The sequence below is a fragment of the Centruroides sculpturatus genome, unplaced genomic scaffold (assembly GCF_000671375.1).
Source record: "Centruroides sculpturatus isolate CEXI.00-Female unplaced genomic scaffold, Cexi_2.0 scaffold119, whole genome shotgun sequence".
Taxonomy (NCBI): Eukaryota; Metazoa; Arthropoda; class Arachnida; order Scorpiones; family Buthidae; genus Centruroides; species Centruroides sculpturatus.
The window spans coordinates 877,197-894,013 of NW_019384338.1; the positions used below are offsets into that span (position 1 = coordinate 877,197).

General features: G+C 29.9%; 1 protein-coding gene across 1 annotated transcript in view; it reads right to left on the bottom strand.

Moving 5' to 3' along the window:
* Positions 1 to 5,865: 5,865 nt before the first annotated feature.
* The window catches only part of LOC111632783, a 55,067-nt gene continuing 44,115 nt past the window's right edge, over positions 5,866 to 16,817 (bottom strand). The window contains exons 12-17 of the mRNA XM_023377310.1: positions 15,652 to 15,722; positions 14,464 to 14,608; positions 13,495 to 13,644; positions 9,469 to 9,575; positions 6,019 to 6,207; positions 5,866 to 5,945 (exon numbers count right to left, since the gene is read on the bottom strand). Coding sequence (XP_023233078.1) covers positions 6,048 to 6,207; positions 9,469 to 9,575; positions 13,495 to 13,644; positions 14,464 to 14,608; positions 15,652 to 15,722 — 633 coding nt within the window. The 3' untranslated portion in view covers positions 5,866 to 5,945; positions 6,019 to 6,047. The remainder of the gene's footprint in view (positions 5,946 to 6,018; positions 6,208 to 9,468; positions 9,576 to 13,494; positions 13,645 to 14,463; positions 14,609 to 15,651; positions 15,723 to 16,817) is intronic.

Genomic DNA, 16,817 nt, shown 5'->3' on the forward strand with positions numbered 1-16,817 from the left:
TCTTTTAGCACTGGAGGAATCCACCTGTGCATTATAGCATATTTGTGGGGAAATCCAGGCCAATATCCCCCACAGTTGGCCCCATCTTTATAAGTAGGGACCTCCTTACTGTTTCCTTCTTCCTACCCTTATGGAGGGTAATTCTTCTGCTGCTTGGGTGGACTGTGTCCCAATAGAGGACACAGATCCAACCGAGGGTCCTAATAGTACTAGTAATATGGTAGTTGAGGCTAAATTGGCATCCAATTCTGTTAGTGAGGAAAACAAAGATAGTTTAGGTATAATCATTAGTAAGGCTAGTCAGCCTGCTTCCAGGGGGGACCGAAGCATATTAGTGCTAAGGAATCTCCCTCTTTCAAGGGAGTCAGATTGGTGAGCATGAAGTTTGCAAAGGCTTCTGTCCCTCAATCTTGTCAGACCAGACAGGTTGTGCTAGCCAAGCAGGCGTTTCAGCCTCTAAGGCCAGTTTTAGTAGTGTAGTTAGCAAGACTGCAACCACCGCTTCTGTTTCCTCATCTGCTCCTGGGCCCTCGGTGTCCCAGAAGCCTAGCTTTGCATGAGTTGCAGCATGATGGGCTCCGGCAGCTAAAGTATCTGCTCATACTAATAAGTTTTTTAATACCGAGCAATTAAATGCTGGTATACCTGCACAGCATAAATGTGCAAAACCTGCAGTCCTAAATGGCAGGATGCGTAGGGTACTTAGTACCCGTGTTACCATTCCAGGGAGGTCCACACTTAATCAAATACTGGGGGCATTGAGCGTACCCTTGCGCCTGGAGAGGTTTCCTGGTTTGCGCCTATGGGCAAGGATCAGTACTTCATTGGGTTTAGGTCAACTGAGAGTCGCCGATCTCTAGTAACCACGGGTTTCATGGTGAACAACTCCAGGGTATTCCCTGTCCCTCTCGACAAAGACATTACTACTGTCTTCATTTGCTTTCACGTAAAAAGTTAATGACTACAAATTAATATAGTAGAGTATATTAGAGGATATAAAATTCTCTATAGTCTGCACGTGAGAAAAAGTTAATGACTAAAAATATTAGAGGATATATAATTCTTTATAGTCTGCACGTGAGAAAAAGGACCACCTGAAATGGACCTTAAGGCAGTCTGCCTATTGTTGGGCCAGTTCGACACCGTTAAGTCAGTATCTATGTTGAAAGTCCCAGGCTGCCCTCATGTAGATACCAGCATGGTCAAAATATGCATTGAAGTCAAGAAACCGATTCCAAACATTCTTTATTATGAGGGAATGCCCCTGACCTTGGGCTATAGGGGCATTGAGCGCATTTGCTGATGCTGCCTAGAACCCGGTCACGAGCAGAGGGTCTGTAAGGCCAACCTCTGTGACAACTGTCACAGCAGGTATCATGCTGCTAAGTTGTGCCCCAAACCTTGTCGAGTTTGTTCCGGCAACCATTGCAATCTAACCTGTTCTTCCTTGGGTATGGTTGAAGAAGCCTCAGCTTCCAACAACCTTGAGATGGAGGTGTCTGTAGATGACTCTGTTTCTGTTTCTCTTCCATCGAACAGCCAGGCCCAAGTTGCACCTCAGATCATCGAGGAAACAGTTCTGGCTCCACCCATGGAGACTGGCTTAGAAACTAAAGTAATCTCTAATTTAGAGGAAGCTAACTCTAAGATAGAACAGAAGGAGCAGTCGATAAGTAGGGCTAGGGTTAGGCGTAAAACTGGCATTAAGGGGAAAGGTAGTAAATCCAGCAGTGACGAGTCGACTGCTGGAGGATCAGACTCTGGAAGGGAATTTAGATCCACTAAGTGGGTCCACCGTAGTAGACATAAGAAAAAGGCTAGGTCAGATAAGTCCTCTGATCCAAGTATGGAGGAATACTAACCTCCCAACCAGATCATGGGTTTCAAAATACGTCTAGCATCCCTTAACTGTAATGGACTTCGTCCATTTCCAGTCAGCTTTTTGTTGCTTCCCTTTTGTCCTCCCTTCAGCTAGATATTCTAGCATTGCAAGAGACGTATTTTGAAAACATGAGAAGGGTCAGGGCTTTTAGGCCTAAAATTAGGGACTATGACAGCTATTGTAGCTTCTCCAGGGGTAAGAGTGGGGGAGTTGCACTACTTCTCTCGTCCAACAGTTTGTCATGGATGCTTAGTTTGTTTAGATATTGTTAAAAACAAAAAAACTACTAGAATTGTTTGTTTATAGCCCTATGAGGCCTAGCTTACGTTCGGACTTTTTCCAAATTCTTGGTAACTACTTGGCAACCAATAGAGACATATTTATCATAGGTGATTGTAATGTGATCCTCCATCCTGATGATAAGGAAGGAGGTAGCTGGTACCTAAGGTGATAGTACTAGGAACAAAGTAGAAGACCTGAATAATTTTGCCCTTAAGGATGTCTAGTATTTGTATCTATGCTTATATGGTTGTATTCCTGTTAACTATTTGTACCTCTGGCATCTGTATTGTATCTATTGTATTTGTATTATGGGTAACCACTGTATTGTGAATTATTTGTACCTCTAGTATCTGTATTTGTATTCCTGATAAAAATACTATAAGTACAAATAGTTATTTGCATCTAAAGTATCTATATATCTGTTAATTGTATACTATACCTTTATAAGAATAAAATACAATAATGTTATAAATGATATCTTACATTTTATTACTGTATCTTTACTTTTTTAATTATTTTGTTACTTTATTATAAATATGTATTCTAACGGTATATGTCTTGTAATTGTATCATATGGTAATTTTATTGTAACTGTAATATTCATTTATTGTTTGTACAATATTGTTACTACCAGTTATGCTCACGTAGTACCAGGCCTGTACGGCAATAAAATGATTGCTCTGGAGGACCTGGAAACAAATCTGGATGGTTCAAAAAAAAAAAAAAAAACCAGAAATTTTTTGAAGGTGATCCATCCTAGATATGTTGGCCTCATCCCAAACATCCAGCCACTCCATTGTGGGCCTGGCCAAATACATGCTGAGTTTGATTAAAACTCAGCATGTTAGTGTCCATGGGGCAGGGAATTTTACTTCATGAATAAAGAAAGGTCTGCAACAATAATACTGATGATTTTTTTACTGAATTCATTCAGATGCTCTTTATAAAAACTTGCTGCTTATTTTTGATTTACTAGAATAAACAGAGGACAATGCGATGATCATGTCAATAAATGAAACTTACTTTTGAAATCATTCAGTTATTCTTGTTAACCAGTAAATTACATATTTCAGGAATATCAAGAAATTTTAAAATGTTTGTATAAAATGAGCAGAAAATAACAGTGTAGTTGATTAATTTTCATCCAATTTTTATTTAAAAATTTTTTGGCTTATATTATCCATTAGAACTATTTTATAATTTACAGTTTATTTCATAATAAAATCTATAATAAAAACATATATAATTAGAAGAAAAACAATAATAATTTCAAATTTTCTTTATATATCAATCATTCTCGTGCCGTAATAAAAATTAAACACAATAGCAGAGTTATTGTGGTTAATTGTATCTTTCTTTGCATGCTCCTCCCTGCCTAAAATTGCTTTAAGAAAGTCCCGTTTAAAATTTTGTAATCTATATATATAAAAATGAATGTATATGTGTGTGTGTGTGTCTGTCCTTTATGCATTACCACACCGTTTATCCGATTGCCGTGAAACTTTGGGAAGTTGTTTAATATACTCCGGCGAAGGTTTGTGGCATAGTACGATTGCCATAAAACTTTTGGAAAGTTTTTTAATTCACTCCCACGAAGTACATTTATCCTACGATAGATGGCGTGCGTTTACACAAGCATTCGAGCACTGTGTTAGATCGATTTCAAATTGTGAAGACCATTTCTCCCCCTTCAAAAAATATCTCTATATATGCATTTGTATTTACAATATTTGTAATAATTTTTGTTTAATCACTTTATTTCAACTATTTTTTGCTAATTATGTATTCGCTCGAACTTTGTTAAAACCTTAACCATATTCTGAACAACAACCGAAGTTGTAGGAGGAAATTCGCCTATTTTACCAATCTAGGATCCCCCTTTCCCAAATTTTAATATCGACTCAAACTAATTTAAAAAGACAAATTACAATAAATCAGTTTATTATCCAACTATCAGAAATTTCACGTGCCAAGGAAAAGAGGAAGGAGCAATTAAATAATCAAAATTATAAAGAATTTTAAAAAAATATATAAAAATGAGGAATATCACACTTCTAACAATCTTTGTGTGTATGTGGGCTAAATTTAAAGAATCCATGCTTCTCACATGTACAGTACAACTGTATGTGGCCTGTTCACGTGTCGGGAAACCTTCTGATTTATTCGTGTACGCATCAGACAGAAAAACAAAAAATATAGTGTATCCACAAACACTCCAATAAATAAATAGAATTGAAACGACACTTTGAAATGTTTTCCCAATTAAAATGAATAATAATATAATACTAAGTTTCAATAAAAATGATAAAATGTAAATTTAATTTTATCATAATGAGTTTGCTTGAATTTCGTTTCTTCTGAGATCGCAGCAATGCGCGACGGGTAAGCTAGTTAAAAATAAAAATGGGTTCATCTTCAAATTGTGTTTAAACAATTTTTAATCTATGAAGTAACTGAAACACAACTTTTATTTTGTTAATAACAAGAAAATATAAACAAATTCTGAAAACAAAAACTTTTCATAATTTATTACAACATATACAAGTACTCTATCCATATTATACTCCCTCCATGGAAGGGAAATGTCACTAATTTTGAGTTATTTCATCACTCAAAAGAACAGCATTCCTAACAAATTAATACAAATTTTATCTGCAATACTTTAAATGGTACATTAGAAATATCATTTGCATTTCATTTTGTTGACATAAAAATGAAAAAAAAATCATTTGATAGTTGACAAAACAAGAAAATGCTATTTTATATTTAAACAAACCTCATTTTTCAACATAAAATATAAAAGTAAAGAACACAAAAGTTGTAATAAAATACCATAATCTATTTCTGCACACAGTTTACGATTTCCATTTTAATAAAATATTTATTTACTACAATTGAAGAAATTTTCATATATTACAGGTACTAAGAGTTGACTTGCAAGCAGTAAACAGATTAAAGAATTTTACTGAAAATAATTTAATTTTCAGATACAATGTAAACATGACACAGATTTCTCGTAGATAAACGACAACAAATATAAAATAAATTATAACATTAAAAAATTATTCTCGTGAAATACAATTTGTAATATAATCAAGTACAAACAAATAAAATTGCTATAAATAGATAAATTACACAAACTACTTGTAGATTAATATAAATAAATTCTTTCAATGTCATTCATTGAACAAATTATGAATATTACATCAAAACAAAACAAAACAAAAAAAAACTATGTACACTATATACATTGTATGCAGTTTTCGTATCACAAATTCAAAAATATAAAAGACTGTTGAATAAACAGTACAAAATACAACATTTGCTGTATACTACTGATGTAAAAATAGAATTTTTCATTGTCTGTGTAAAGAAAGTCATATACATTATTAACATACATATAATTTAAGCTGAAATTTTGTCTGTTTTCTCAATCATAAACATCTATTTTACAATATTAATCTATAAATTGATGTGGCTTTTGTTATTGGGATATATACAAAGTATCTTTGGCATGTGTTTAATTACTGACAATTTATATAGATTAATTTAACATATTCTGTATAAAATAACAACAACAACAAAAATATTATTTATACAAAATAAGTTAAAGTAAAAATTAGTAATGAGTACCTTTAACGATAAATTTTTACTAATTAAGAAGTATAGAAGTATGTAAATATTATTTGCTGCCTGTTTACTCTTTATGGAATGACTCAATTCCATTCATAGGCTTATGCATTCCTCTACCCATCTTACATTATGGCATTGTATTCATATCCTGAATTAATTTATAAAATCAATATATTATAAGTAAAATCAATAAAATAAAAAAAAATGCTATAGATAATTACCTCACTGTAATTTTGTCTCGTAATACATTTTAGTAATAGGTAACATCAGAATCTGCAAAATCGTCGTCGTCGTCATCATCGTCAATGTTTACATTATTTGCAGCAGAACTACTACGTTGAACAATGCTTGACCCGTTTATTTTATGGATATTTGATAATTCGTCGTCTTGATCATAGTCTTCGTATATTCTGACATAAAATATTTGAAAGATAAGAGTTTTTATATTTACAAAATATATAAATAGAATTAAAACATAAAGTATATAGCAAATCAAATGGGAGAAGAACTAATTTGATATTTAAATAAAAAATATTTATGAATATAATTTAAGAGTAAAAGAAAACACATTTCATAATTCTATAATAAAATTAAGGATGTGGCTATACATACAATATGTATATGCAATTGGCTATTTATAACTGTGTAGTTATTATCAAAACATTAATTATAGTTTTATTTATTAAAGTTCAGTTACAATGTTGTTCAATAAAGTAATCAATAAACTATGATGTATCATTAAATCATTGAAATACCACTAATGAAATTTAAAGTAGATTGGTAGGTATACCAATAAAGTAAAATATTATATTATTTTTTATTCTGTATTTTAATTTTTTTTTTTTTTGTAAAAAATGGTCTGCTTAGTCTTTCTCTTTGGACATCCTTTGGATTTAATTTTAGTTTTGAATTTTAAGCCTTTATTTGATTGATTTGAACAGGGCTCATTATTAGACCAAATTTTTTGTTCTTGTTCAATTGTACTAAGTCCACTATTTTCATGTTCAAAAAGAGAAATTCCATTTCTTGCATTGGTTTCTATTATTTTTAATTCCTCTACATATTTATTGAAGGTTTGCATTCCATAATTAGACAACTAAAAATATTGCAGATATTTTATTGCCAGTGCCGTATTAAATTTTTCCTTATCTGATGATATTTTGTTGGGACAATCAAAATCATCAGTAAAATGTCAATATGATTATCAATGTCTACATTTACATCATCTGTATCCATACTTAGTGCATTTTCAATTGAAATAATATATCTTGCATGAAAGCAAGTTTTTGAAAATAAGAAAATATAATAATTTGGACATATAAGAATATTTTGGCATGGTGCACTAAAAGAATTCTAAAATGAACAAGAACATGTTCTCACCAAAGTATTATAAAATTTTGATATTTTGCTATCAAGATTTTCCTCAATGCCATTATTTTTAATTCTCATTTCTTGATAATCAATATCATAATTAGGACATCCTAAATTATAAATAACATTAAAACTGTCATCTTTACGTCATGGCTTTAAAAGGGTTAAATACCGTGTTTCCCCGAAAATAAGACAGTGCCTTATATTAATTTTTGCTCTGAAAAATGCACTAGGTCTTATTTTTTCCAGGAAGAAGAATTCACATTTATTATTGAACAAAAAAATTCCCAAGTCGAACTTAGACGAGAGTGACGTATATCCGGTGCGTCGGAACTGTCGCCTTTTTATAGCGTCAACATCAGACTCGATGACCAATTAGTGCTTACTGAACCGTAGCACTATGCAAATGTCATGTGGCGTGATTCCCGGCCGACCAATTAGCCATCACCAGCCGTAACGTTATGCAAATCTGTGATTCCCAAGCTATAGTCTTATGCAAATCATGCCATGTGGCGTAATTGTCTGCTGACCAATCAGTGGTTGTTGGCTTTCAAAAAGCCAACAGGCACTGAAAAGCCAACGGCCACTTTCAACCATCTGTCGATGACCGTTACGACTAAAAAAGAACTTCGCTAGGTCTTACTTTCAGGGGGAGGTCTTATATTTCGCAATTCAGCAAAACCTGTGCTAGGTCTTATTTTCTGCAGATGTCTTATTTTCGGGGAAACACAGTAGCCAAGTGATCTTATTGCAAAAAGGTTATAATATAGAAAACAAATATGAAATTTTTAGTTTAAAAGCAATTATTTAAACTGTTTTTAAGTTACAGAAATAAATTTTAATTGAAAAATGACAAAATAAAAATTGAATTGTTTTTTCTAAATTGACTAAATAATAATTAGAGCAGTGTTTACTCAAAGTTTTGGCATATGTGTACCCCTTTTAGATAAGGGTACTTGGGAATATTTAAACATGAATAAGAATAAAATAAATGTAATTTTAACTTGCAACAGAGTACTAGGCTAGGCTTTATAAGGCACCTCTTCCTGTTACCCTTTGTTGAATAGAATAAAGTGACATTAAATTATGTTAAATACTTTATATCATTTTATTATGTGTAATGTATTTTATGTATAATATTACAAAATTATATGAATCAACTATAGCTGTTTTATTCATTTGTTTTTATTTTATCTACATTTGTATTTTAAAAATTGTCTACGTGTTTTTAGGTTATGTAAACGTCAATAATAGAATGTAAATCAACAGAGCAAAGCATATTCAATTCAATGTAAATGAGAGCCAGTTAACAATGAGCAAAGTATTGAAATATCATCCAAAATACTCATGTATATTCAATTAAAACACTTTCTGCACATTCAACAGAACCATGTTTTCTTTTTGCTCATGGGTCTTCCTTTCCAGGTCCCTAATCTTATGTCTACTCAGTCTAATAGTTAATCTGCTACAACTTTTAACATCAATATTGTAACAAATTATCAAACATATACAGTACATAGCACAAACATGAAACTCATTAAAATAAAACTTGAATGAAAGTATTTTTAATCTCATTAAAGTTTCTTAATTTCATCATCAAGATAATTTCTTTTGTTTGTTTTTAGATCTACAAATGTAGAAAATGCACTTTCACATAGACATGAGCAGAAGGAAAAAGGTATTTCAGTACTTTCTCTTCTCTGACAAAGCGATTCATTGCCAATTTATAGGCAAAACAACATTAACATATTCTGATCATGGAATGCAATTAAAATTTAGTGATTTATTTTCAAATTACTGTTTAAGAATTTAATGAAACTCAATTTATATTTACAAAAGTTTCAAGCAAATATTATAAACTTTGAGAAGTTATAGAAATAAATTTTAAAAATCCTCTCTGAAATTAAAACATATTTTTCCCTTTCAGAAATTTGATCAAAATCTTATTACATACAGATGCTTTCATTTTCAAAGGCTATTGTTTGGCTTGTACACACACATTGTTTATAAATAACAAAAGCTAATAAAATTAATTATTAAGAAAGATCATGCAGAACTTGTCATTATTTCAATAAATTTACTAATAATGATGCTTCTAAGCTTAGTTCATTTTCTATTTTTACTATAAACAATGTCTTTAACAAGATAAAAAAGTATGTATTTTATTCCTTAATATATTAAAGATAATGAATTAAAAATTTTTAACAATAAGAGTTTACAAGTAAATAATACTATGGTATAGTTTTATAAGATAATATCAAATTTTAGATAATTGATGTAATTATTTAAATATTACTTACAGATCATCTGCTTGATCACTTGTACCTTCCTCAGCAACAAGTAACTCGTATTCTTCTGTAGCATAACGATCCCAATCAGTCATTTCACAGCTATCTGAATCTTGTTCCTAATAGAATTAATATATATATATATATATATATATATATAATTTCAATAATTGTGTGTGTGATTTATTACATCAAAATAATTCTGTGTGTCAATGTTAATTATGTTTTAGTACAATTTTATATTATTATATAATTAGAACATATTCATAAAAAACAGCTGAAAATCTAACATTGTTCACATGTACAAAAAAATCGTTTAGTATTTTTAAATTTTGCTTATTATTCTAAATGTATCCTTACTATTAACAGAAAAGAAACTTTTAATTTTAAAAGTTTTTAAAAGTTTAATTTTAAAAGTTAAAAGGTTAATTTTTAATGCATGTCACAGTAAAACTACAAATACTAGTAGCTGTATTTCTTTATTGTTTATAATTTACATTTCATAAAAACATTCTACATAGTTTACATCAATTAAAATAAAACCTTATATTTAAAGAAAAAATTTACAATAATATAAGGTTTTATTTTAAGTGATGTAAATTATGTAGAATGTTATGTAGAACAAAGATTTAAACAATTACAAATTCTACAAATACTTAATAATTTATTAATTTGTATGTTAATATTAACATAATTGTGTAATCATTTCACATAATACTTAAGAATATTTAATATTTACTCATACCCAGGAAACAAAGATTAAAATACTTAATTTTAAATTTAAATAATTTTACTACTAATATATTCAAGTAAATTATCTTTTCTTCTCATCCTTCTTTTCATAAGTTACTGTATTTCAATTCAATTTTAAATTATCATTGATTGTGAGAAGTATTGACAATGTAAAATTGAAAAGGCACAAAATTTTTTATTAACCTGCAACAGCACTAATTTATAAATTTGTTCATGGAATTACTTAGAATTTGAATAGAAATTAATGTAATGTGCATTAATTTATGCCCTATCACATTATTTCAATTCATACACACAATGTTTAAATATTATTTCAGCCCTACACAACCAATAGACTGTGGTTTGAATCTGGAGCATATGATAGATTTTTCCAAACCATCAGCCAAATAAAACAGTCCTGTAAGTGTGAGGTCCAGGACTAAATTTGAAATTACATGCTAAAATGCTAATGAATGTTTGATGGGAAAGTTAAACTCCCACCTTTCAAATAAAATAAATGACAAATCATTTCAATATATGGACCGTTTATTTTGAAAGTGGTGTAAGTCCATTTTTGGAAAAAATTGAGAAAACACATAATATACATACAATTTAGTGTGAACTTTTTATTTATAAACAATTCACACTTAACATTTTAAAATAACCATAAGCTTTGATCAATTGAAAATTTATCGATAAATGACATTGCATAACCATTGATTTTGAAAGTGGTATAAGTCCATTTTCTACAGTCTAAGCACTTGGGCTATCCATAAATTACATGTGCATTTTTCTTGAAATGTTTACTTTTCCCTCTTGTCCCAGTTTGTCCAAGTTTTTGTAACCCCTTTCCCTCTATGGATGTCCAACATAACTCTATCCCTGTTAAAACCTTCATCACTTTATGAATGATAGATACCATAAGTAGAAATGAAACATACAAGAAACTTTGAAATAAATATAATAAAATGCATATTGTATAAAATTTAATGAAATAAATGGATGTCCACTAATACTCAACCCTCCTTGTCCAACTTGTCTTAACCCCTCCCTCCCTTTCAGTGTGGACATCATTTAAAGACAGCCCCTTACAACAGAGGAGTAAAACTATAAATATTACCAACAAATGTACAATTTGATAGACTAGAAAAAAATCCATGTAATGAATCTAAATGAAAAGCAGTGTCTAATGGTAAGCTCATAATAATGATAAATTTATCATAAAATAGTTTAACAATAAGTAAATATTTTTAATGTTCAGAATAAACAATACTATTTTATTTCTTGTTATTATATATGAACAAAATCAGAATAAAACGCAATGTGTTTCAAGTGACATTGAGTTTTACATAATAGAAATTTAATGAATTTTACAGTTTAGTAATTATGAAAGTGGTGTAAGTCCATTTATGGCCCAGAAAGAATATATTAGTTTGGATAAATTCACATAGAAGTCTTTATGCAATCAACTTACATATTTCTAAAGTCATAGAAACATTGTCAAACTTAGTACACTTTGTTTATATTTTTGAATCAACTAAAATGCAAATGTTTAAATATCTCGAAAGAAGAAAAAATGGACTTACACCACTTTCAAAATAAACGGTCCACATTATTGTTTAACTTTATTTAATTAAATAATGTCTCATGAAGACAATTATAAAATTCTTGATGTCAAAAAGATAAACACACAAAGCTTGAGTTACAAGAAAGAGTTTCAAAGTTTGATAAATACTAATATGGAAATTGCGTCAGGTTAAACATCAATATTGATCTCTCCTGCAACCTGAAAGATCCAGAATTTTCACCTGGAGACAAGGATGGACCAATTGGAAAGTGATGAGGAATATCATTGATTGATCAATCAGAATGTGGGATCAAGGAGAGAACCCTTTAAAAACTCATGTCTCAAGAACATGAGGTTCTTCCCCAAGATCTTAGTCCTTTCTCTAAGATCCAAGTTTCATTTCTGAGGATTTAATCATAAAAAGTTCTCATCCCAGATCCATCCTCTCTAGTCGATCAGTTGTCTCTCAGGATACGTTCCAATCATATTAAAAATTAAATTTCCTGTGTTGTGCTTCCCAAATGGCCAACTGTAGACAAGCAGCTCAGCTGACCCAAATTCCACCAGACAAAGTGAGCCCCGGGCCATCGACTTATCGTCAACCTAAACCAACAACATTCGGACCCTCTCTGGATTCTTTCTTTAGACCAATATTAAGAACTGAATCTTTTATAGAAGGTACAAAAAGAAATTTTATAAGCATGTCTTTATTTGAATAAATGGTTCTTTTGTAAATGGCAATCCTGGCTCAGTGTCCAAACATTACTCATATGATTTTCTGATCTGCTTGTTGTCCTGATATAAATTTTGACTATTTTTGGGCTGAATCAATGACCTCACATAAGTTTGTGTTTCCAAACTGACCAGCTTTTTTCGTTTGGTTTTATCACACATGAATTATATTAAATACAATTACAGGAGCAATGCAAGATTAATGTCATTTGGAAAAATGCATCCAAATTAAAATGATATCATATACACCCAATTTCATGAAAATAGAGAAATTCCGCTCATTAACTGTAAAGAATAGTTTGACTTAATAAATAAATAGCACATATGATATCTATACTTTGTATATTTACATGGACAACTGTTCACTCCATCAGTTTAATAGTTGAGAGTATATGATTCGGACTAGCAGTATGCCAGTTCCGTTTTTGAACTTTGCTACAAATTAACTGAGCAGGATTGTGCTACATCATAATGTAATTTTTTGAAGACATTTAAATTGTACAGCCCAAATTGTAGTTAAATTCAACACATCATTAATGCAAGTAACTGAAATTACAACAAAACAAGCAAATAGTTTCATTGCATATAAATGAAGTTATTTGTTTGTTTTGCTGTCAAAGTAATGATAAATATGCCGCAACACACACTTATGAATCTGTCAATCTAACAAATTTCTTTTGACACAAATGTGAGATGCATCCAGGTTTCAGAAACTAAAATGCAAAAAAAGTGCATATCTTATTAAAATATAATACTATATTGTTATGATTATATCTTTGGTAACTTGGCATCATGATACTATATAAACATTAATATAAATACTGTACTTAGTTTTAGATAAGCAACAACTTCTGTAAGAAATATTTAAAATTCTTGATTGCATCATCTAATTAAATTTTTACATGAATTTAATGTTAATATAATTTGGTTATGTTTGAAATTGATATTAAACTCATTTCACATATTTTTCAAAACAATTTTGACAACAACAAACATAAAACACTTACTCGTTGAGAAGCAAAAGGATCTCTCTGTTCATGGTCCAAATATTTTTCAAGATTGAAGAAAGTATCAAAAAATAATGGAGTCATTTTGCATGATTTTAAATCTGATAAAGAAATACATCCAGGCACTTTAGGTCTAATCATATCTAACATCTAAATTAAAAATATAAATTAAATATTAGAAATTTATAAAAAAAGAACAAGCACTAAATAAAGTTATTATTAATATAAAATATAAATATTTCAAATATACAAAGATCAAGAGTATTAATTAACATTATGGTAGTTAAATTTACATAAACAAACATCATGAAACCCAATAAATTTGTAAAGCCAAACAACCACTGGATTACATTGGGCTACTTTTCCATGATTATATTTAATTAATTACTAAATAATTTGTCACTAGAAGGAGGCATTAGGTTCCATCTCTGATTAAATTTAATAATTATAATTAAATTAATATTTATTAAATAATTTATAATATTCTGGAAGAAAAGAATTGGCCCAAAGTGAGACTCAAATCCACAACTCCCGCTTACTGTGTGGATGCGTTGCCAGTTATGCTGCCCAAGCTTCCAGACATTTTTAAATATGATATAACCATCCTCAGCTGCATATGGTGCTGACTGGACACAACTTCAGCACTCCTATAAACTCCTACTCATCAAACTTATAAGACAAGGGTGCTGAAGGTGTCCCCAGTCAGCACTGCACTGTAACTGAGGATTATTATATCATACTTAAAAATGTCTGGAAGAGATCAGACTGGAAGCTTCTGCACAGCAATGCATCTGCACAGTAAGCAGGAGTTGTGGGTTCAAGTACCATTTTGGGTCAATTCTTTTCTTCTAGAATATTCTAATTTATTTAATAAATATTAATTTAATTATAATTATTAAATTTAATCAGAAATGGCACCTTAAGATTATTGATTATTTTTAAAATTTAATTACTGTTCTTTTTACATACCTGACATAAGCAATCTTTGAATGGCAATGTTTCAATTCCCAATACTTCCATTCTTTGCAGTTGTTCTTCATAAAAATATTCCATTTCATACATTGACAAATAACCATCTCCATCTAAGTCCATACAACGGAACCAGTATTCAATGCTAATAAAAAAATACATATGTTGTAATTATAACAATACATGTAATAATATAATTCTATGCATTTCAAAAGTTTACAAAATTAACTTATAATTTATGTAAAAGTTAATTTTGAATACAACGGTGACTTGTACTTCAAATTTAATTCATTCCAAGTAGTTGTAAGAAGTCCAAATCAATTTTTTCCATTTGAAATAATAAAAAGTGAATTAATCCATTCCCAGATCCTAAACAATACTTATTTCAATAAACATAATAATAGCAAATGTTCATAATTTAAGGTAAAAACAATTAAATGCCCTAATAAATTAAAATACAACAAAGATAAATTAAATACATAAATACTGTACAATAAAATAAAAATTGCATTTACTTGTTGCATGCCACTGCTTTGTCATCTCAAACATTGCCACGAGTGATAAGTTTTTTCACCTCAAATCCTTGATATTACAACCTTCCTCTTAGGGTTTGTTGCTTCACACATTTCTCAGATGCCACGGTTAATAGGTAAAGGTTATACTGAGTTGAATAGACAGTTTTTACATAGTTTTGATAGCTGCTACTTAATTTTAAGTTTTCAAATTTAACACATTACTGTTAAGGGGCTGTCCATAAATTATGCACTTTTCTTGAAATTTTTACTCATCCTCCCCCTCTGGTCCCAGTTTGTCAAAGTTTCTGTAAACCCCCTCCCCTCTTCAGACATCCAACAAATAGATTTTGTTTTTTAATTCTATCAATTATTATAAATTTCAAACTGAGAAATATAACTGCATTATATTATCATTTAAGAGAGCTTATTCTTTATAACTTTTCTCAAAAATTTACGTACAAAAATATTCAATAATGAATTTAACACAGATCTAGTAATAGATAATTTTCTAAAATTTATTAATTAATTTATTTTTATTAATTTTAAATGTTTCAGATTAAAAAATAAAGAAATCTTCTGAAATGGTAATTCTTTTTCTTTTAGTTTATGTTAAAAGTTTTATATCAATGAATGTATTTTGCTGTAATTATAAAATAAGTAAATTTAGATATACCTCCTAGGATGTCTCTTGTCTTCTTCTGACAATAAAAACCATACAAAGTCTGTATAGCTCATTTTTCCTTTCTTATGTACAGCTTCCCTAAAAAAACTTATAAAAATTAATTGTATCATAAATAAAATGTCATTAATTTAACCCTGATAATCTATTTTAAATTGTGTACTTTTAATTTTTAATATTAAGATTTAAAGTAATTCTAAATCCAAATGCAATAGTGTAATAATAATAAATTATATTAATGAGTTAACAATTTTTAATTCTAAGAAATAACAGTTGAAAATCATAATAAATCCTTCATGTTATCATTGAAAAAGAAATTATTTAGTATTAGTATTTAGTTATTAGTTTAGTATTTAATATTAATTTTATTTATTTAAGATAAAAAAAACTTTACAATTACAGTAGGATTACATTGATTTGGATAATAAGAATGATGAATGTTATTTCTAAAGTAAGGTTAACTTACATAATACACCAAAACTAGTAGTAAAGTCAAATATTTACACTGTAGGACAAATGGTTTCAGTGGTCTTAAGCCCCCATCTTCAGGATCTAAACTCTTACAAATGTAAAACAATGCTTGTAAAGAATATTTTAATTTCTACAAACAGAACACCACGTATGTTGGATTCTTTAAAAGTCAGCATTTTATAAGTCCTGATTAGTTTGTTTGTGCTGATGATGTGTCTGATCTTGCAGTATAATTTTTTGAATTCTGAATAAGGCCCTCCATGTCTAGGGCAAGGAATTGCTGTCTTAATAGTTGATACTGATTTTTCCCTTGCTACTTGTAAATTTGAATTGTGTATAAGTTTTGCCTGGTCTAGATGTGTATGGATGTCTGTCTCTAAGAATACAGTAGATAAAGCAGTAGTAGTTTGTTGCTTTTTTATTAATGTTAAGTACTCTTGGAGGCATTTCCCCTAAAATTTTGATTGTCATCATTGTCATAATAATAATAATAATAATAATAATAACTCTCCCGTGGTCACCACCTGGTCTGGGTGGGAGAGCCCAGTAATTTTACAGATCCATAGGGCAATGCAGGCTGGAGCACAAGCTCCTGGTAGGGACACCCATGCCAGTAAGGTCTATGGGGAGAAATGAAGCTAAGAGTGACCACACACCCACATTCTGTGGAGATAATCATTATGGTAGTA